This window comes from Schistocerca gregaria, chromosome 2 (genome assembly GCF_023897955.1).
Source record: "Schistocerca gregaria isolate iqSchGreg1 chromosome 2, iqSchGreg1.2, whole genome shotgun sequence".
NCBI lineage: Eukaryota > Metazoa > Arthropoda > Insecta > Orthoptera > Acrididae > Schistocerca > Schistocerca gregaria.
This window is the reverse complement of record NC_064921.1, coordinates 88,977,108-88,999,629: the sequence shown is the minus strand read 5'-3', so window position 1 is coordinate 88,999,629 and position 22,522 is coordinate 88,977,108. Positions and strand designations below refer to the sequence as shown.

The 22,522-nt window shown below is 40.6% G+C and overlaps 1 protein-coding gene across 50 annotated transcripts in view; it reads left to right on the top strand.

The window, feature by feature from the left end:
- The window catches only part of LOC126336387 (uncharacterized), a 258,002-nt gene that overhangs the window by 157,035 nt on the left and 78,445 nt on the right, over window positions 1–22,522 (top strand). For 29 of the 50 annotated variants that reach the window (XM_050000040.1, XM_050000060.1, XM_050000051.1 and 26 more), the window contains 3 exons: window positions 3,716–3,817; window positions 7,539–7,646; window positions 13,985–14,068. In XM_050000040.1, coding sequence (XP_049855997.1) covers window positions 3,716–3,817; window positions 7,539–7,646; window positions 13,985–14,068 — 294 coding nt within the window. The remainder of the gene's footprint in view (window positions 1–3,715; window positions 3,818–7,538; window positions 7,647–13,984; window positions 14,069–22,522) is intronic. The other 21 variants (XM_050000052.1, XM_050000047.1, XM_050000045.1 and 18 more) reach the window with 3 other exon arrangements.

Sequence of the window (22,522 nt, the reverse complement as noted above, 5' to 3'; positions counted from 1 at the left end):
ACATAGGAGTGACTTCCTTATTTACTGTTGTTAATTAAAATATGTTAAAGAGACATTTAGAAGGAATGATATAGTCTCATTATTAACAGAAAGTAATTGCTAGGTTTTTCCCTGTGGTTGAATATATTAAGAATTATTCTTCAGTTAAAACTTCCGGGCTGAGATGCCGTGGTCGATGTATAAAATTTCCACCTGACGTATCGTCTCCAGCTGCGGGAGACATCTTCTGAGGTCGTCCGGCTACTGCCACTGAGGCTCCAGGTACTCTCGCATTTATAGAGCGCATAGAGGGCACCACCATTCGTCACGTGATGCCGACAGTATGCCTATCTTTGGAGGCATCATTATTCTCGATTAAGAGTAATCAGTTGTCATTCTTCTTGCGCAACGTCGACATCCATATTTTGTCCAATTTTAAAACTTCCTCTTTTCTATTAAAATTGTTGTGGTGTTTGTGGATCTCTATTGCTTCCCTATACATGCGTGCATGATAATGGAATGTTCGTGCTAGAACGCTAGTCTCATTAAATTTAAGTTCGTGGTTCCCATCTCGAAAAACATGCTCAGCTACGGCCGATTTTTCGATGTGTCCTAAGCGACAGTTTCTCTTATGTTCGGCTAAGCGGGTGTTTACACTTCTTTTTGTTGTTCCAATGTATACTTGTCCACAACTGCATGGAATTTTGTATACCCCAGGTGTTGCTAGGGGGTGTCGAGCGTCTTTTGCAGTTCTTAAATATTCCTTAATCTTCTTGGTGGGTCTGAAGATAGTTTCGATCCCATGTTTAGCCAAAACTTTGCCGATGCGGTCCGTGACTTTATTAATGAACGATAAGAAAACTTTTCCAATAGGTGACCATTGTTGCTCTTGAATTCTGGCTTCTTTTCTTCTTTGATGGAGGGCTCGATCAATTTCCTTGCTGGTATATCCGTTTTTCATGAAGGCCGAATGTAAGTGATATAATTCGTCTTGCAAGTAAGCCGGCTCACAGATTTTGTTGGCTCTGTCCACCAAGGTTTTCATGACACCTCTCTTTTGCCTAGGATGATGATTTGATTCCTTGTGGAGGTATCGATCCGTGTGAGTGTTCTTTCTATATACCTTGTGGCCCAGCATCCCATCCACCCGTTTAATTACCGACACATCCAGGAAATTGAGTTGATCGTTGCTCTCTTTCTCCATCGTAAACTGTATCTTCGGGTTAATACTGTTCAGGTGCACCAAGAAGACATCCAGCTCTTCTTCACCATGAGTCCACACTACAAATGTGTCATCAACATAGCGGTACCATTTAGCTGGCTTTTTACTGGCAGTCTGCAGCGCTCGCTGTTCGAAGATCTCCATAAATAAATTGGCAACTGCTGGGCTGAGAGGGCTTCCCATCGCCACCCCCGTCGATCTGTTCGTAAAACTCGTTGTTGTACTGGAAATAAGTTGTCGTCAAGCAGTGTCTAAATAAAGCCACTAAGTCAGTCGGGAAAATACCTGCTATATATGAAATAGCTTCGTTTACAGGCACCATGGTGAACAATGACACTACATCGAAGCTCACAAGAATGTCACTTGAGCTAACGTTAATCTCCCTCAGTTTTTCAATAAAATGTGCCGAGTTTTTAATATAACTGTCAGTTCTGCCAATGTATGGTTGCAGCAAGCAGGCGAGATATCTGGCCACCTCTTGTGTTGGAGATCCTATAGCACTCACAATCGGTCTTAACGGTACCTGTGCTTTATGTACCTTCGGGAGTCCATATAGCCTGGGCGGATAAGCTTCCGTTTTGCAGAGTTGTTTTTTATCATCCGAAGAAAGAGAAGATTGTTTTACCAGTTTATTGGTATTTCTCAAAATTTTGTTTGTAGGATCCTTCTGAAGCTTTTTATACGTAGTGGGATCCAAAAGGTCACTAATCTTCTTGTGATAATCTTCGGTGTTCAACAAAACCGTAGCATTTCCTTTATCAGCTGCTAGTACAATAATGCTCTTGTCCGCATTGATCTCCCTCAATGCCCTCCTTTCCGGTTGGGACAAATTGCTGGTAGGTGGTTTTGCTTGGCATAATATTCTGGCTGTTTCAGTCCTGATTTCATCCGCGGAATGCGATGATAACAAACGGATTCCCGCCTCCGCATTTGCTATAATGTCCTCCGTCGGAACCTTTAGTGGCGTGACTGCAAAGTTGCCTCCTTTCGATAGAACTGAATGTTCCTCTTTTGTTAATTCTCTCCCAGACATGTTAATCACAGTTCGAGAGTTGCCAGCGACTGATATTTCACTCCTACCTTTCTGTAGGCCATCGAATTTCCTCTTCTGCCTGTTAGTTGCCATTTCTGCACTGAGCTCCATAGTCCTGAACGTTAGACAGTCTACCTTATTCCAGTCATAACACTGCATTATGTTACTGATATACAAATGGAGATTAAACAGCTTACTGCTAGTTGCCACTAGTTCCCGCCGCGTCTGGTGAATTCGTTCCCGTAGCATCGCTAGTTCCATGCGGTTGTAAATACGATTCGCTTGCGCCGAGTGAAACATTCTCCTCGCCTTCAGAAACTTCGGCACTGTCGCGGTGTCCCGTAAGTAAGAGTACACAGTTGTTGTGCTTTCCTCTTGCGCAGTCCCTCCAGTGACCGAACCGAAACTGACATTTCCTCCCCGTAGAGGCGTTTAATCATACAGTGCAGGCTTTCACGGCCGGAATAGTCTTCAGTTAAAACTTCCGGGCTGAGAGGCCGTGGTCGATGTATAAAATTTCCACCTGACGTTTCGTCTCCAGCTGCGGGAGACATCTTCCGAGGTCGTCCGGCTACTGCCACTGAGGCTCCAGGTACTCTCGCATTTATAGAGCGCATCGGCAAAGTTTTGGCTAAACATGGGATCGAAACTATCTTCAGACCCACCAAGAAGATTAAGGAATATTTAAGAACTGCAAAAGACGCTCGACACCCCCTAGCAACACCTGGGGTATACAAAATTCCATGCAGTTGTGGACAAGTATACATTGTAACAACAAAAAGAAGTGTAAACACCCGCTTAGCCGAACATAAGAGAAACTGTCGCTTAGGACACATCGAAAAATCGGCCGTAGCTGAGCATGTTTTTCGAGATGGGAACCATGAAATTAAATTTAATGAGACTAGCGTTCTAGCACGAACATCCCATTATCATCCACGCATGTATAGGGAAGCAATAGAGATCCACAAACACCACAACAATTTTAATAGAAAAGAGGAAGTTTTAAAATTGGACAAAATATGGATGTCGACATTGCGCAAGAAGAATGACAATCGATTACTCTTAATCGAGAATAATGACGCCTCCAAAGATAGGCATACTGTCGGCATCACGTGACGAATGGTGGTGCCCTCTATGCGCTCTATAAATGCGAGAGTACCTGGAGCCTCAGTGGCAGTAGCCGGACGACCTCGGAAGATGTCTCCCGCAGCTGGAGACGAAACGTCAGGTGGAAATTTTATACATCGACCACGGCCTCTCAGCTCGGAAGTTTTAACTGAAGACTATTCCGGCCGTGAAAGCCTGCACTGTATGATTAAGAATTATTATGCCTAGGTTATCAGTCCTGAATAGTAGATCAAATTTGATTGGAACACTTGAAGGGCTGGTGAACAACAGTGCAGACAATGTCATGAGACAATATTCTTTGTGTTTCTTGTGTATAGACTGATTAATTACAGCATTATTGATCATAATTGCAGTGATGCAAGTGGAGATCAGGCGAATGATGATAGTTATCATCATTCCTTTCAGAAACTTCAGCGACCCATGCCTATAATACTCCATGCGCACAGACCACTTTTGTAAGTATTGTCACACTTTTTTTACTGTGTGTTTTTGTTTTAATTTTTAATTTACTGAAAAAAATTGTGTGTTGCACATGTTGGCTTAGCTTGCACAACATAATGTAATGGTATAAAATAATACAGGGATTGGTGCTATTTTTGTAATTTACAGAATAACAGGCCTACAATTTTAATACTGGAATCTGATACTAAATTTACCCTCAATTTACTTTAGTTCGACATTTATTAGTTTCTGGCATATGGTAGTAAATGACTTTTCTATTGTTCTTTGTCCATTCCAGTTACCTTGAACGCGATGAAGTTTTTGAATGCAGCAATCGGAAGACATAATTATTTTTATAATTAGTTGATAACTTAAGACCAATACAACTATGAATGTTGCCCTAGCTTAGTAGCATGATATGATAGTTTTGAGTGTAGACCAATTTTGAAGTAGTGGAAGGATCTGTCACACGCTGTATCTGTATAAATAGAATTTCACTTGCCAGTTATTAGAGAAAACTGGCTGAAAAATATTCCTCTTTGAGAAGAAAAAAAGCCAAATATGCTCCTCTTTAAAAGACTGACAGAAAACTGGGGCACCAGCTGTCTCATTCCACCTTTGTCACCAAAAAATTTGGCTTGCGAATGTATTTGTGCTCTTATAATGCAGACTGTTCTAAATCCTTTTACACAGTCTCTACTTGTTGTGAAGGTTCCATACTCAGCATCTGCCTTTCACTGCTCACTGCCAGATCTCCCATTGTTTCCTCCTCCTCCCTGTCTGTCTCTCCCACTGTCACTGTCTTCACCCCTTTCTCTTACTCTTCAATATCACTGTCTCCTTTTCTGACACTTTCACTGTCTGTTTGTCCTACTGCCATTGGCTAGGTCCCATTGTACTTCTCTTCCTTAGCCGCTGTGTCTTTCTTTCTCTCTGACTGCCATTGTGTCTTCTCAACATATGTGTCCTTGGGGATGGTTTTCAGATTAAGTCAGCTTGTGTGGGTATGAAGTGCCCATTATACTGAGACAGCATGTCATATAGTTTTATTGGTGAAAAAATACAACCAAAACATAGTTTGGTGACCTCAGAAACCTTGTGATGACAACAGAGCACTTTCCATGTGTTCATTATGTAAAATAAAACTCATTTATTCATCAGACTAAATATTACATGTATAAGTACTGTAACTTTGAATCTCTGGTTATCAGTATTTGATAGTGATATCAAAAAATGTTTCAAGGTACCCCAGAAACATCATCTCAAGAAAATATGGTAAAAATTTAGACGATTATATAAATTATAGAAGTGACCATCTGTACAGTTTGTACTTTTCTTGCCAAAATATTATGGTGTTTCATGTGTATCTTGATAAATGATAAATATTTTTGAAAACAGTGTTTCTGTATAACTGTCTAAAGGGTGTATAGTTAAAATTTAAACCAATTTTTGTTATTAGTAATCTGCGGCCCAAGGCGCAGAAATGGTGAACAACCATTTTTATGCAAAAGTATGGTAACTTTGAACCTCTCGATCTCAATAATGGATACTGATATTGAAAAAATTTTTGAAGTTAGAAGTGGTCATCCCTACAATTGGTACTTTCGGTACCCAAAAATCACGGCTTTTTGGGGGATTTCTCAGGAACTGTCATGAACAAATGATGTTTTTGTAAACCACCTAAGGCCCCCACTTTGCTCAGTTTGCCTTTGTTGGAGGAGTGTTTAAATATTGACCCCATACGTAGGGTAGCTACAGTATGTCTGTTCTTCTAATGGGTACACTATGTGATCGAAAGTATCCAGACACCCCCCAAAAAAATGTTTTTCATATTAGGTGCATTGTGCTGCCACCTACTGTAAGGTATTCCATATCAGCAACCTCAGTAGTCATTAGACATCATCAGAGAGCAGAATGGGGTGCTCCGCGGAACTCACAGATTTGAAACGTGATCAGGTGATTGGGTGTCACTTGTGTCATATGTCTGTATGTGAGATTTCCACACTCCTAAACATCCCTAGATCCACTATTTCCGATTTGATAGTGAAGTGGAAACGTGAATGGACACATACAGCACAAAAGCGTACAGGCCGACCTTGTCTGTTGATTGACAGAGACCACTGATAGTTGAAGAGGGTCGTAATGTGTAATAGGCAGACATGTATCCAGACCATCACACATGAATTCCAAACTACATCAGGATCCATTGCAAGTGCTATGAGAGTTAGGTGGGAGGTGAGAAAACTTGCATTTCTTGATCGAGTGGCTGCTCATAAGCCAGACATCACGCCAGTAAATGCCAAACAATGCCTCGCTTGGTGTGAGTAGCACAAACATTGGACAACTGAACAGTGGAAAAACGTCGTTTGAAGTCATGAATCACAGTACACATTGTGGCGACCTGATGACGGTATGATGTGGGTATGACGAATTTCCGGTGTGCTAGTATGTGTAGTGCCAGCAGTAAAATTCGGAGGCAGTGGTGTTATGGTGTGGTAGTATTTTTCATTGAGGGGGCTTGCACCCCTTCTTTTTGCATGACACTCTCACTGCACAGGCCTACATTGATGTTTTAAGCGCCTTCTTGCTTCCCACTGTTGAAGAGCAATTCGGGCAAGGCAATTGCATCTTTCTACACGATTGAACACCTGTTCACAATGCAAGGCCTGTGGCAGAGTGGTTATATGACAATAACATCCCCGTAATGGGTTGGCCTGCACAGAGTCCTAACCTGAATCCTATAGAACACCTTTGGGATGTTTTGGAACGACGACTTCGTGCCAGGCCTCACCTCTTAGTGCAGCACTCCGTGTAGAACGGGCTGCCGTTCCCCAAGAAACCTTCCAGCACCTGATGAATGTATGCCTACGAGACTGGAAGCTGTCATTAAGGCTAAGGGTGGGCCAACACCTAATTGAATTTCAGCATTACTGATGGAGGGTGCCATGAACTTGTAAGTCATTTTCAGCCGGGTGTCAGGATACTTTTGATCACATAGTGTATACAATCAGTCACTAGGCAAAGGGTTATCCAAAACACTTGACCCTTTATCTCTGCAATCAACTTAACTTTGAGATATGACCACCTGAAATATTGCATTGTCATGTGTGACGTTTTGCACTGTATTGATACCATGCACTGATTTATTTAGAGCATCATTTGATATAGGGCTAGACTGAATGCTTGTTTTAAAATTTCTGAGAAGAAAGTGTGAATCATTAATTTGTGCTCATAAGGCATCCAAATTTCAGAAATGACTGTTAGTACATAGCCGTGTACCAAAGTACCTGTATTTAATGCAGTTGTGTGATGCCCAAGTATCTGTATTGAATGCAGTTGTTTGGAGCTGTCTTCGCTAGTAGCACATGGCCTATTACTTCAATTTGTTTTGTTGTAGTTAACCAATAATTAAATGTAAGTATCTTTTTCATGTCGGAGAAATTTTTGATATGCAGAAGTTAATAATGTGAATATGAACAATGTTTAGAAAGTAGAATGTAAGTTATTGATTGTTTGGTTTAAGAGAACTTCAAAAAATATTTGTTTTAAAATATTTTAAGATCGATAATGTAGGAATGCTATGTGCACTTCCACACCGATTTTGACATCTTTGTTAGTTAGAATTACTCAGAAGATTATATCTGTTTGGTAGGTATAGCTTCATAATTCGTTACTCTGAAATGTTGATAATTTTTCCACTTTTAAAAATCTTAACATTAGTTCATTGTGTTTCAGAAGTGCTACTATCAATGGACCACAAACAAGTATGGCAGTTGGTGCAAATGGTGCAGTACTGGAACAAAACACAATCTCATCTGATGAAAATGCAGTTGACAATAGAAGGTGCTGTGCTAACTGCAATGGTCATTTTGTTTTCAGTTTCTTTGTGTGTCTGTGTGCCGGTACTAAGTTTTATTCAAAACCAATTTTGATACAAGTGCACAAGCTCAGGAAAAGTTGTGAAAAAGATAGAGAGTATCAGTGCTTCTAGCCAGAGGTAGTGCCCTACATAGACTGCAGTAAGGAGGAGGAGAAACTATAACCACCTAACTGTTCAGTTGGTCTCACATAAAACAAGAAAATTGATAAGTCTGATAAAGCTTTACTTTGACCTGTCTTTTGCCCTCAGCACACTGTTGACTCCGTGGAATTGAATTATTAACTGCTATGCCATTTTTTTCTACTCCACAATTCTTTTCTCCACCCTGATCTAGACTTTGGAGTGACTTGTACCACGTAATCAAAAAAAATCCCTTGTATTTTTTTTTTCTATCCGCTACTGCCTTTTCAACAAAACTACTATCTTTAAGCTTTGTATATCTACCTACAATCTTTATTTTGTGTGTATGGGGAAGGGAGGATGTTCTCTCTCTACTCCAAGCATTTTTGTTTCAGAAAATCATGGGTCTCTTCAAATTTTTTATGTCTACCATTCTCACTTGTGCTTGTTTTCATGGTGTCAAGTTGTCCCTAATATATCAAATGGGAACTTTTCTTCCACTTCTTTCACAAAATGTTTGACACCATGTGTAGAACTGATCAGCACTTGACAATAACATCTCTCTCATATACACTCCTGGAAATTGAAATAAGAACACCGTGAATTCATTGTCCCAGGAAGGGGAAACTTTATTGACACATTCCTGGGGTCAGATACATCACATGATCACACTGACAGAACCACAGGCACATAGACACAGGCAACAGAGCATGCACAATGTCGGCACTAGTACAGTGTATATCCACCTTTCGCAGCAATGCAGGCTGCTATTCTCCCATGGAGACGATCGTAGAGATGCTGGATGTAGTCATGTGGAACAGCTTGCCATGCCATTTCCACCTGGCGCCTCAGTTGGACCAGCGTTCGTGCTGGACGTGCAGACCGCGTGAGACGACGCTTCATCCAGTCCCAAACATGCTGAATGGGGGACAGATCCGGAGATCTTGCTGGCCAGGGTAGTTGACTTACACCTTCTAGAGCACGTTGGGTGGCACGGGATACATGCAGACGTGCATTGTCCTGTTGGAACAGCAAGTTCCCTTGCCGGTCTAGGAATGGTAGAACGATGGGTTCGATGACGGTTTGGATGTACCGCGCACTATTCAGTGTCCCCTCGACGGTCACCAGAGGTGTACGGCCAGTGTAGGAGATCGCTCCCCACACCATGATGCCGGGTGTTGGCCCTGTGTGCCTCGGTCGTATGCAGTCCTGATTGTGGGGCTCACCTGCACGGCGCCAAACACGCATACGACCATCATTGGCACCAAGGCAGAAGCGACTCTCATCGCTGAAGACAACACGTCTCCATTCGTCCCTGACATGTGAACTACTCACTGGGCTATTCTCCTGGCTTTTTGGGGCCTTGCCAAAACCTAGCTCAGCCCTTGATCAAGTCATTTATGCTCGAGATAAAAGCAAAACTTCTCTAAACAAATGAATATTTGATTTCAGGAATGGACAAGTACTTGAGGCGTAAGCAGTAGTCTGAAGTTCCCCATCTTACTTCTAAAGCAGAACTGCTGCTACCCCGGCATTGGATGCGTGCATTTAAAACAGAAATTCGTTCCCAAAATCTGGGATCGCTAGTACCGGTGCATTATTTAGAACCTGTTGGCTCTGAGACAAGCAAAAAACATCACACCTCATTGCTATACACAGGAGTTTCATATAACAGTTAAGAGCTAGTGCTAAGAGAGCAGAGTGCTGCTTGAGCTTAAAAGTAGTCAGTTTTTGGAGTACGTTTTTGGAGTACAACACGTTGGTAGCCTTGAAGACTGTTACTCCTGTTTCATTTTGCCCAAGCATGGCCAGGGACATTACTAAATAATGGGCCTCCAATGACAAAACCATCCGTTTCTGTTTAACAAATGAAGTCTCACCATATTCAACGTAGTGCCAGTGCATAGATGAAATTCCAGTGAATGATCAGTAACCAGCCAAGGTCCATCTGACTGTAATCTTCCATCAACAGCAACTCATCACACAATCAACTTCTAAATATCACCAGTTTGCTGAAGAGTAAATATTTAGGTGGTACCTTACATTTGCTTGGTGCATAAGTTTGTAGTAATTTTCCATAAGCTTAATAAACACTACAGATACAAATAACAGTTACTTTGGTCATCAATAATATATTCTCCTTCACTGTTTGCAACAGTCTGCCAGTGCTGGGGTAACTTTTCAATTCCACAACTATAGGAATCACATGGTTTTGAGGCAAAGAGCTCTTCGAACCATGATTGGAATGCATTTTCACCCTGAAAGGAAATTACTTAAATATTGTCCAGTAGAGTGTGGAAAAGGTGAAAATTGTGGCACAAGATCAGATGAATAAAGCAGGTGCAGAATGACTTCCCTGCTGAGAGCCATCAGAATATTTATGAACTAACACTGCCCCCAGCCCATGCTGGGACACAACTGTTGCTAACACTAAATATTGAAGTAGTCGGTAGGTCACAAGGCATATGCAGATTGTATCATCAGAAAGTTCATCAGAGCGGGACAAGGGATATGTTTCAATATAGACTGGGCATTGACAGAAACTTTGAAACTGCCGCAAAGGCATACCGTCCCGGCGGCTTCTTGACATTGATTAAGGGGGTGATCTATTCAGTGTATGTGATCAGTTGGACAAGTCCAGATGCTTTGAGGCGGTAGAGCTCAACCTTGACTGCTCACAGAGTGCCATTGGCACTGGGTGAGCCCGAAAGAAATGAGGTCTGGCCTTCATGGTGATGTGGGCTTTGAAATTATTCGCACAATCCAAACCTGCAGAAAACAGGGTGGAAAATTCAGAGCATAAAGAGACGAGTTGTGTATAAGCCACTTCATCAGAGATAATAAACTCTAAAAGGTATAGGTGTTCAAACCAAACAAATTTTCGGTGCGTGCATTGTTTACCACAAGACAAGACAATGGACAAAGCACAGATTTGTATATGACTGGGGCCTAGAAAATACCTAATCGCGTTGTGTGTGTGTGTGTGTGTGTGTGTGTGTGTGTGTGTGTGTGTGTGTGTGTGTGTGTGTGTGTGTTTTTAGGTGATTAATATATGTGACACTGGCGCTAAAGGGGGAGAACCCAAGTTGAGTAGCGATGCAGCAGCACCAGCTTCGACTTGCATAAACTTCCAATAAACCTTGACATCAATAAAAGCCGTATTGGGTGCAACGGAGGTTGCCGATACACAATTGACATCCATGTCAGTGTTTGCTGTAAGCTGTTCTAATTTTGCATTACAAACAGGAACAATGTAGCCCATTTTGTTGCACTTGTGTCCAACAGCCCACTGCTTAGAACAATCCGGCCTATCGAGGGTGACGAAACATGACGGACAAAAGAGAAGTGTGGATAATTTGCATTGCTGTTCACCACTGGGCTTCACCATATTGTCTCCCCATGAACCATCCAGCAAACGGTGGCGGGAAACTGGTTAAACTTCTGTAAACTCGCACCATGATTCAATTTGGGTATCCGCAGCCCTAAAAACCTCAAAACGATTGTGCGATATTCAGAACGTCAAAGTTGGAGGGATATTCACATTGATGTGTCATTTTGCCGTGTTGTTGGGCTCCGTTCTTCAAGGAAGAATTGCAGAACCTATTAATAAAATGATCTAATGAAAACATGCTTTGGATTGAGAGTAAACCACCAAAACACAAAAGTAGTGAGGAGTAACAAAAATGAAATTATGATGAATTTAACATCAATATTGGAGACCTAGAAGGAGATAGAGTGAAGGAATTATTCTATCTTGGAAGCAACAGAGCAGGTGATGGGCAAAGCAGGCAACATGAAAAATAGACGAGCACAGACAAGAGGTCATTTGTAGACAAAAGAAGTCAACATTGGCCTTAATGTGAAGAAGAAATTTATGAGAATGTCTGTCTGAAATACACCATTGTTTGGAGGGGAATAAGGGACTGTCGGGAAAACAGGAAGAGAAGAGAATCGTATCATCTGAGATGTGATGCTGTGGAGCACGGGTAATCAACCGTCTTTACCACCGCACACTTTCATACCTTTGTTAGTAGTAAAATATTCTTGCTCCCTGCTGGTTGCTGAGTAGAAGAATAACTTTACTTTACACAATTTATAAAGCAGTGTTACAGCAAGATGTCAAAATTTTATGAAAGCCATGAAAATGTTTGTAAAGCGTCTAACTGCATACCACCCATCATGGCCCCTGTAATGTCCAATAGTGGGTGGCAGGCATCAGGTTGACTATCACTTTAGAGAAGGATATTAGGTGGACTGATGAGATATGAGATGAGGAGGTTTTCCACAGAATCAGCAAAGAAAGGAACATACAGAAAACAACGATAAGAAGAAGGGATAGAATGACAAGAAATGTGTTAAGACATCTGGAAATAGCATACCTTTCTTGGTACTTCAGGGAGCTGTAGATGATAAATTCTGTATGGAAGAAAGAGATTGGAATGTATCCAATAAAAAATTGAGGACATTGAGCATAAGTGCCACTCTGAGATGAATACGTTGACACAGTAGAGGAAGTTTTTAAGGGGCCACACCAAACCAGTCAAAGTATTGATATTTTTATTATTTAAGGAGAGGGGGGACAGCACATGTGTGAAGACATTGTTAAGCGTATTATTACACCTTTTTATTTCCTCTGGCTTTGGAATTTGGCTTTAGTGTGTCCTTCTAGCAGTATAATAGAGCATTTTTGTTAGCATTTGCTTCATTGTTGATGTGTAAATTTTCGCAGAATTTTTATCTAGTACTTTTCACAAAAGATGGTGAGTTGCAACTGCAGTTTGGAGTCCATGTTAAAATGTAGATCTCCCTACAGGTGGCTGGGAAAGACATTGAAGAGTTCAGAGAAAGGCAACAGCATACCACCTACACTGGGGGCTATGTCTCATAAAACCTTCAGGTTGACAACAGATTTACTTTTAACCTATTGAAAGAATGTGCATGTTTTTTATCTAAAACATTATATCATGCAAATAAACCTTCTAAGCCTTATTGGTCGTTAACTGTTCATTCTCACTCATTATGCACTTATTAAATCTGATCAGTTGATTGATCCATTATTATGAGAAACTCTTTGGTCAGTCTATTGTCTATTATGCTCCCAGTCTTCTGTGGGCCACTGTGTAGTCCTCATAGTTCCCTCATGTTGTAAACAAACACCTTGCATGGCAGCCAGCATTATATTGTGTGATTCAAACAAAATAGGCAATCCCAGGACAAATAAACTGAGTTTAATTTCATGTTGGTACGCTTAAAGACTGAAATAAATTAAAATTGTTTCGTAGCATAATATGATACAATTTTAAGTGAAAATTAGTGTTTTTCTCTAACAGTTACTTACTGTTCACTAAATTACTTCATATATTAATAAACTAACAGAAACAAACTCACTCTTCTTGTTCACTGAATGTGAAACAATTTCTATTAATGCCCATTGGGCATATCAATGCAAAAGGTACCGTTGTTACAAGTTTGTCACTTGCTTATGCTATCGTTAATGACACTAGGCAGTGAAACTCAAAGAGGAAACTACAGTATGCTTCACCTGCTATATGTGTGTGGAACTATCAACAAAAGAAAGCATGGGATTCATTCACTCATTAATCAGTGAATACTGAAGGGCGAATTCAATTACATATTTCAAGATGTACTACATATACAAAAACATATAATTGGTTATTGCTTGACTGGGCCATAGAAACATTATAGTTTGGCTTGTGTGGACTGCAAGTCAAGAGTTTGACACCCATTTTGTAAATCCATGTGTACAAAATCATGTCTGTTGAGAGAGATTCCTAATTGCAATATCTCATCTCCACTACCTTCCACAATATATTATGTATTGGGTGTAGGGGTTGACTTTGACAGTACAGAAGTCTCATAGTATTCAACTCTGAGACTTTTGTCCATGCAGTTTTCATGTTTTGTATGGCAGTCGTGTTGATACAGGTATTTCAAAAGACAAGAATGCTGACACTGTCACCACTTCTCCTAGTGTCATCTGGCACATGCTTAGAGTTTGCCTGTATATGTGTATTTAATAAGTCATAAAAGATGTTACGAGACTGGTCCTTAATTAACACCTATTTATGAGCATTTAGGTTTTCTGCAAATACTATTTGTTAAAAGCTTTATGTAGTTATTTATAATTATAATGTGACTTAACTATCTTTTTTTCACGCAGGGATCTTGTTCCAATCAGAGATAGTTCTGCTCAAGGGTTTTCAAGAAACTTCAATGCCAGTGATGCATGCAATGGTAGCACTGAGTAAGTTTTTTTAATTTTAACTATATTGTGAGCCAGTAGTTGTATCTTACCAACTGTGATGTAGCTGACCTGAATTTCGTGGTCTTTTCTCGGTAGCAATTCCTCCTGACGACTTTAAAAGCTGAAAGTTCACACAGGAGTCGCATGTGGCAGCATTAAAAATGTACACAACACCAGTAGTTATGTTGAAATTAAACATTTTGTCCACTGTGAAGTATGTGGCCAGTTTTTACACTAAGAACAATTGTTAGTGCAAGTCTACAAGCCAGTACACACAATAACAGTGGTGTAGTTTTCAATAGTGGCCCAAACTAAACAATCCACATTAATAAAAAATTGACATAGTTCTTACATAGCACAATTCTTGAGTAATTTGTTACAGATGATTACACCATGGTAGTTTATTTAAGTCAGTACACATTAGACATCACCATGTCCTACAATTACTCACTTCAGTACAATATCCTTACACGCTTCAAGTATTCACAACACATTTCAGGCAGAACACTCATTAATTTTATGTACTGAACTCACCCAGAAATAATTAAACATGATAGTTTTTGAGTTCCACAGTGCCTGGAGTGTGTGTTCTTGCATGTAAAAGATACATAATAGTAAAGTGAGCCGAACAATGGGGCACACCTGTCATAGGTTTTATTCATTACCTATCAAATTGCAGACTGACAATTTTGGGTGGAGCTCAGCTACTTGTAGACAGGTGTAAAAACAGACTGATGTTTTGAAAAGGACACAATGCTTTGAAATATGGGTGGAATTTACTTTGTTTGATTAAGTACAGTAGCCAATAGAGTTTTATACACAGAAAACATTGCAGGCTACAGATTTATAGAAATACATGAACAGTATTTCTCTTCAGCATTGTCAGTCTGATGATTCATATGGAGGAGTGCTTTTTCGCAAAACAAAGTGAATTACATGAAATTATTTATTAGTAACCTAATTAATCAATGCTGTATGTCAGATGGTGCAGAAAAGTTGAGGTAACAAAAGCAAGTAGTTGAAGTCCAGAATCCAACAGTGTTTTGGCAACATCAGCGATAGGGTATGGTACTGGCCCAGAAATTCTAGTGTAATTATTGTAGAAGATAATCAGCATTTGATAATTCAAAATACTTGTGTCTGTGTATGTGCGGATGGATATGTGTGTGTGTGTGTGTGTGTGTGTGTGTGTGTGTGTGTGTGTGTGTTTTATTTATTGTGCCTATCTACCGGCGCTTTCCCGCTTGGCAAGTCTTGGAATCTTTGTTTTTAATATATATTTTTCCCAAGTGGAAGTTTCTTTCTATTTTATTTACATCATCATTAATTTGAACCCAACAATTACGTTTGTTATTGTCTCTGTTGCATTTCGAAATCTTCTCTGTCATCTTACTTTCTCTTTTTGTTTGTACACGTAGTTTCACTTTGTATTCATCTTCCCTTTTTCCGTAATCTACCATACATTTTATCCTGCCTAATTATACTCAATATTACGTAATTTACTTCCAAACCATAACCTCAAATTTTTAACGCTTTCAACATAACCGCTGCTATAAAATCCACTGTTCCAAGTTTACAAACATTTTGTGTAAACTCGTGAATACTATTTCACAGCTTCAGTTCCTTTCACCCATTAAACAACCATCTCAGCTATTTCCAACAACTTTCGTTTTGTTTCCATCCCCGTTTTTCCCACATAACCGATCATTTTTTAGCAGCTTCCCACAGGTTTAAACGTTATTATTTCTTCATCAAACAATTGTTAGCCCCATTTTCATAACCTGCCAGTACATAATCAGGCCTTTGAATACATTTACACGCATTTTTTTTTTCAAGAAATTTTTTTCGAAACTTTTTTCGACTTTTTTTTTCTTTGTTTTAACTGAGACTTTTTTCGTAAACTTTTTTCGAAATTTTCCTGAATTTCCCTACCCTTTAACGTGTTTTGGAGACAACACAACTACCTAACCTTTGCACCCATTGTTGTAAAAGGCTTGTGTCTGTGTATGTGCGGATGGATATTTGTGTGTGTGCGAGTGTACACCTGTCCTTTTTTCCCCCTAAGGGAAGTCTTTCCGCTCCCGGGATTGGAATGACTCCTTACTCTCTCCCTTAAAACCCACATTCTTTCGTATTTCCCTCTCCTTCCCTCTTTCCTGAAGAAGCAACCGTCGGTTGCGAAAGCTAGAAATTCTGTGTGTGTGTGTGTGTGTGTGTGTGTGTGTGTGTGTGTGTGTGTGTGTGTGTGTTTTATTTATTGTGCCTATCTACCGGCGCTTTCCCGTTTGGAAAGTCTTGGAATATATAGACACACACACACACACACACACACACACACACACACACACACATCACGTCTATGTATTAAGCATTGGTTGTAGTTATAATTCACTGCCTGTCTGTGTTTGTGCAACTCTTCACATCTTTTTAGATACTGGTAACTGGCGTTTGCATTTACATAACAATGTAGTAAATATTTCTTATTTTAATAATATACATCAACATTTTGGGCTTCAGTTAATTAGTTTATTAACACATAATATGCACAATACAGTTCCAGCATAGATTTAAGTGAAGTCAAAGTTGCGTTGATAAAGTATGAACAAAGCTAAAATTATCTTAAGAAGAGGAATGCGAGAAGCATTCAATGAATTTGAAAGTCAGATTTCGTCAAGAAAACTGACAAATAGGTGTATCCATTAGCAGCTGGTCAAAACTCTTGACTGTAGGAATTGCCTTTATTATCGAGATCTAACACGATCATGAGAACATGTTCCTTGAGTTCTGGAAGTCTTTTATTACTGTTCCACTTTCATTTTGTGAAAAAAAAATGTCTGTGTACTAGACCAGATTGCTCCATGAAACAGTTGGAAATAATGCCATTGGCTATAGGAATGTTGCATCACTAGAAAACAGTAGCCAAATTCTGGAAGACCTGCAGAGGCTTGATGATTTTTACAGGGCTGGCATTTGGCACTGAGTGTAAATAAATGTAACATATTATGCATAAATAGCTAATGTAATTAATCCATGAATGATGTGTCTTACAAAACAGTATTTCAACAGAGGATATTGCCAACAAACTCCAGTGGCGGACTCCACAAGATAGATAGTGCGCATCACAGAAAGGTTTAATGTTAAATTTGTGAGAACATTTGTTATAAAAGTGTCAGGTAACTTTTCACTTTCTTCCACGTCTAAGCTCATGAATTGACCATGATGAGAACAGTATAAAAATTAGAGACCATTGGAGGCTTCCCAACAGCCTTTCTTCCCATACAACATCTGCGAATCTGTCTGGGAAGGGGGGAAATGATAATGGTACCAGAAGTACATTATGTCCCACACCATAAGGTGGCTTGCAGAGTACTTATCTACAAATATGCTCAGCTGTAGTCCACAGGGAAAATTGCTAGCTTCTATGAAATGAAAGTACAAGATCATAGATTTTAAATAATGTAGGAATAAAGATAACAATTCACCAAAAAGTAGAAGCAATGAGTCATCAACAGACACATAATAATGAAATCTTGTTAGCTTTTGGAAAACTGAGTGTGCATTTGCGCGCGTGCACACACACACGCACGCGCGCACGCCCGCCCACACACACACACACACACACACACACACACACACACACACACAGACAGAGAGAGAGAGAGAGAGAGAGAGAGAGATACACCTGTGCAGTTCTGCAAGTAGACTAGTGTGATGGGAGGAAAGAAGCAGGAGAGAGGGTTGGGAAATGGTGGCTGATGGCTTGGAGCAAGGTGTATACACCCTGGGAAATCTGGGGAAAACCCAGGAATTTTTTTATTCGAGAGAAAACCAGGAAACCTGGGAAATTTTTAAAATTCCAGGAGTTTTCATTGTTTTCGTTTTCAGTTAAATTTTCGTGGTTTTGACCGGTAAGAACTGATACTCTAGCAAAGAAGTTTATTTTAGCCCGCTACTGCAAAATAATAGTGCAACAATGAAACATAAATGAGGGGAAAAACAAAATAAAACATAAGTTGCAAAGCAAGTGCACCATTTACAACAACAAAACACAGTGCACACACAAGTGTCTGCCAACAGCAAAACATGTCAAAGGCTTTAGGATGAAGACTATGCAATACTTCATAACAACAAACTGCTTCCGATGAGCATGACGTCACAACGGTTTACATTAGGTTCATTTGAGCAGCTACCAGCGGGCTTATGTGCATGTGCAGTACTGTCGCGTATGAGCAGTACCCTCTCCTGCTTCTGGCTGCTTGAAGTGCAGTTTTTAGCTGTATCAGCAATAGCAGCAAGCAGCTAGATACTAACCGGAAAAATGTTTCTGGCGCACCCAAGCTGCCAGATTCCCGCATGCACAGAGCAGTCTGAGTTGTAATGGGGTGAGGAGTAGTCTCTACGTGAACTGTGTTTACAATGGGTGATTTTGCTGCTTCCTCTTCATTTACAAACAAAACGTGTTTCCATGGACGGGAGCTATAAAGTGAATTATAATACATTCATATAATTATGGAAGGCAAAAATGTGTTATTAGTTCCAGTTTTCTGGTTTCATTTTATTTTCAGGTTTTTGGCAGTCAAGCATTAATTGGCTTGCAGAACAATGAAGTTATTTTTGTTGATTTGCTAAAAAAAATTGGCCTTAATTAATCTTTTCCACAGAGGCGATCAGTTTATTTTAAACAGTATTGGGTAGTGTTAACTGTTTGCAGAATTCCAAGTTCATGTTTTTATCTTCTGGGACATATGACATTATACCCCAATAAAGAACAAAACATGAGATAATAACAGTACTGATACTCCAAGGAAATTTGCATTCCGAAAACTACACTGAAAAGCTTAATATCAGTCTGGGGACTACTCCTTTGTGAATCTGGACATACGAATGTGCCCTTTAAGCTGAATCGTGCATTTTAGTATGGTTTACGAAATTCTGATGCTCTTGGAATATCCTCTGATGCCCTGTTTCGTTTATGACCTAATGCAAGATCTCTCAATGCTTTATGCGTACGAACGTATGGGCACCTACATCATCATAGCTGCACATGCACAGTAATGCCATTTTCTGGCACTCTCTGACAACTGCCGAAAGGAATTCTAACAGGTTGCGGGAAAATATTGCGATTGGTGGTTTGAAAAGCGTTACTTTCAAAGTACATTTCATTTTATGCAACATGAATTGTGTTATGCTTGCAAACCTGCTTTGAATTTCTTAAATCACAGTGTGTTTGATTCTCATTTAAAGCTTAACACTTGGAGGGCCAGGCATATTTGTGTGATATGTCAAAGTGTAACACACACAAAAACAACAGATATTGTATGTGAAAGATTAGCTTTTCTTGTAGCTACACTATGTACGTAATTTAAACCATTAACTTTACCTATTTGTGTATTTGCACTACTTAACAGTGATGTTGCTATAGGCTGACTATGTAACGTATCCTATGCCCTTAATCATTACGTTTACTTAAGACACATCTTCCGAAAGGTGAAAATTGAATCTCGGAAACTGCTTTAAAAAAGCCAGTTCATCAGTATTAGCCAAAAAATTTTACAAACAAGACAAAACCTGACAGCCCAAGCATGTTTCCACGCAGGCTGCATTTACAAGGTAGAGAAAATGGATTGCGGAATTTGAAAACCGGCAACCAGAAGTGGATTTCCAGAATTTATTTTGAAGTGTTTACATGACCACCCAGAAGCCATATTGGGAAATTAGCTTACAAAATCCAGTTTTGGGGCCCCCATGCAAACAGGGCGAATATCTGCTATTATCGGCTGGCGAGATCACATGACATGAGCTATGATTGGCTTTCAAAAGTACATTTCAGTCTCCATTTCAATACTTTGGAAACTAACGTTCTGCATTTGGTGGAATTTGACTATATACTTTCATCATACTAAAACATGCACTACATGTTGCTGCTGCACTTCAAAGGTGTTTCCAAGACGCTTTTTTTTCCCCCCTGTGGTTTGTTTCCTAAAACGCCAGGAAGTAGTACGCCAGTGTATAAAACCTTAACCATTCAATGAATTGATCGGTTTTACGGTTCCACGGGGTAATGTTCTGTCACTTACCATGGAGATCTGGAAATATTCCAGGAATTATTTTACCTTGACCGCGTATGCACCTCTTAGAGGTTGCCAGCAGGTATACAAGATAAAAATGCCAGATGGAGAAGCAGCACAGGATATGAAAAACATTGCACATGCACCAGTATCAGTGAGTTCATACAGCACAGTATGGCACACCAGTATCAGTGAGTTCATACAGCACAGTATGGCAATGACATGAGGTAGTGGACTGGGAGGAGGCAACAGAACAGAGGAATGGGAGACTGTTGGGAAGAAGATGTGGGTTCAGATGGTTAGTGGGGGTTTGAGGCCAGGAGAATTAGAGGCTCGCGAAATATGTTGCAAGGACAGCTCCCCTCTACATAGTTCGGTTGGGGAAGGATCCAGATGGCATGAATTATAAAGCAGCCTTTGAAATTGAGTGGGTTATGCACAGGAGCATGTTCTGCTGCTGGGTGGTCAACTGTGCCCCATTTGGGTGGACAGTTAGTTGTTGATCATGCCCAGTCTCAATACCTTCTGTGCCATTTGCTTCACCTGGTTCACCTCAGCCCAATATACAACCTTTCTGGGTGTTGATCACCTCTCTGATGACTCAATCTCTACTTCTGTCAATATCAAGCCCGTCATCAACAGTATGTGTATCTGTCAGCTGTCATCTCTTCCACACCAAAAATTTTCTTCCATATTATCTGGCCACATGTGGATGTTGTATCATCTATAAAGAGAATTCACTTGACTAGTATGCTGAAACTCACTAATGCTTCTGTGGACAAACTGTATCCTCCAGAACTAGTCTACAAACAGATTTCCTGTCATATCTCCATACATTCTTAATCCTCCCATCACCCCCCCCCCCCCCCCCCCCAAGAACCAGCTGCAAGTAACAATCCCCTCATCGAACCCAGGAATTAAGAACATCCTTCTCACTCTTTCTAAAGTATTATTCCACCACCCACCCAACTTACACAATATCCTGGTTGATCGCATTGCAACTCTCATGCCAAACCCTTGGTCAGATGGGTTGTATCCTTGTGGGAGACCAGGTTCAAGACTTGCCTGATTCACCCACTCAGTACATCCTACTCCAGCCCTAGCACTGGCTTATCCTATCCCTATGTCATACACGAGCTCCCCTACAATTTCTGCCAAGCATTTTCATGGGAATGGTCGTCAACTAACTGTCCAACAACATGAATGACCACTGCCAAACTGGTGCCAACAGCAGAGTTGACCAGATTTTCTGGACTATATAGATGGGAGTTATTTTTGCAACTCTTCATCCATGGCCTCAATCTCTTCTTAGCCCTTGCACCCACATGACCTCCCCTTCCATTGTTCTTTCACCCCCTCCCAATTTACTGCCCACTGTCATCATGTACTGCACAAACTCACTAGCTTTGGTATCCCTGTGTCACACTCCTATCCCATGCAACTGCTGCCTCTCCCTCACACATTCCTATCTCAAACACCTGCTGCCTGTCTCTGAGCTGTGATCCACCTGTCCCCAACCCTTCCTCACATTCCCCACCTCATTTCTCCTCTCACCCATTCTACCCAACACACCTCATCACTGCAGTCTACCTGCCAAATTGCAATCCCAGCGTACATGGATGTGCACATGTGCATGTATGAGGTTCATTCAAATAAAACCTGATCAGTGCATCTACCTTTGCCTTACACATAAGGTGGCACCACGTAAGTGCGGTTATGGTGATACCATCTATTGGTAGAGAGACTTCTTGACGTGTGTGCACTGTTTGATGTTGCATAACGTCAGTGTGGTTTCACGCCAAAGAGAAGGTGATCGTCCACTACTGTTCGTGTAGGCAAGTAAGCAGGAACTACGAGGAGTGATTCGAATTTTGGTGGTGGAGGGACTTGGGGCCTTGAACGGATGAAGGATGTGGACAGTGAGTCGTTCAAGTGTTGTGGAATGGCGCAAATGATTCCTTGAGGGCCGCGAGTCTCTGGGAGACGATGCTCATCCTGTACAGGCTCATCATGTCATCACACTGGAAATGGTGAATGCTTTAGTCTTGGACAACCGCAGAATCACCTTGGGCGGGATCCATCAGTTACTGGGTATTAGCAATGGACAATGAAGTGTGTGATTGGGTCCAGGGCTGGATCTGACAGCAGCCTACTAGCTTCTTCAAGGATGGAATGGACCAGCTAGTGATGCAATGGGATAAATGTGCCAACAGTTTTGGCGGCTATTTTTGAGTATGTGTACTGTGTATAAATACATTTTTGACTTAATAAAATCGTTACCATTGCTTTACATTAGTGACTAGATTTCATTCGAATGCCCCTTGTATATGTACTCTAGTTCTGAAAAGGATTCACCTGAGAGCTAGTGAAGATTCATTCTTTTCTG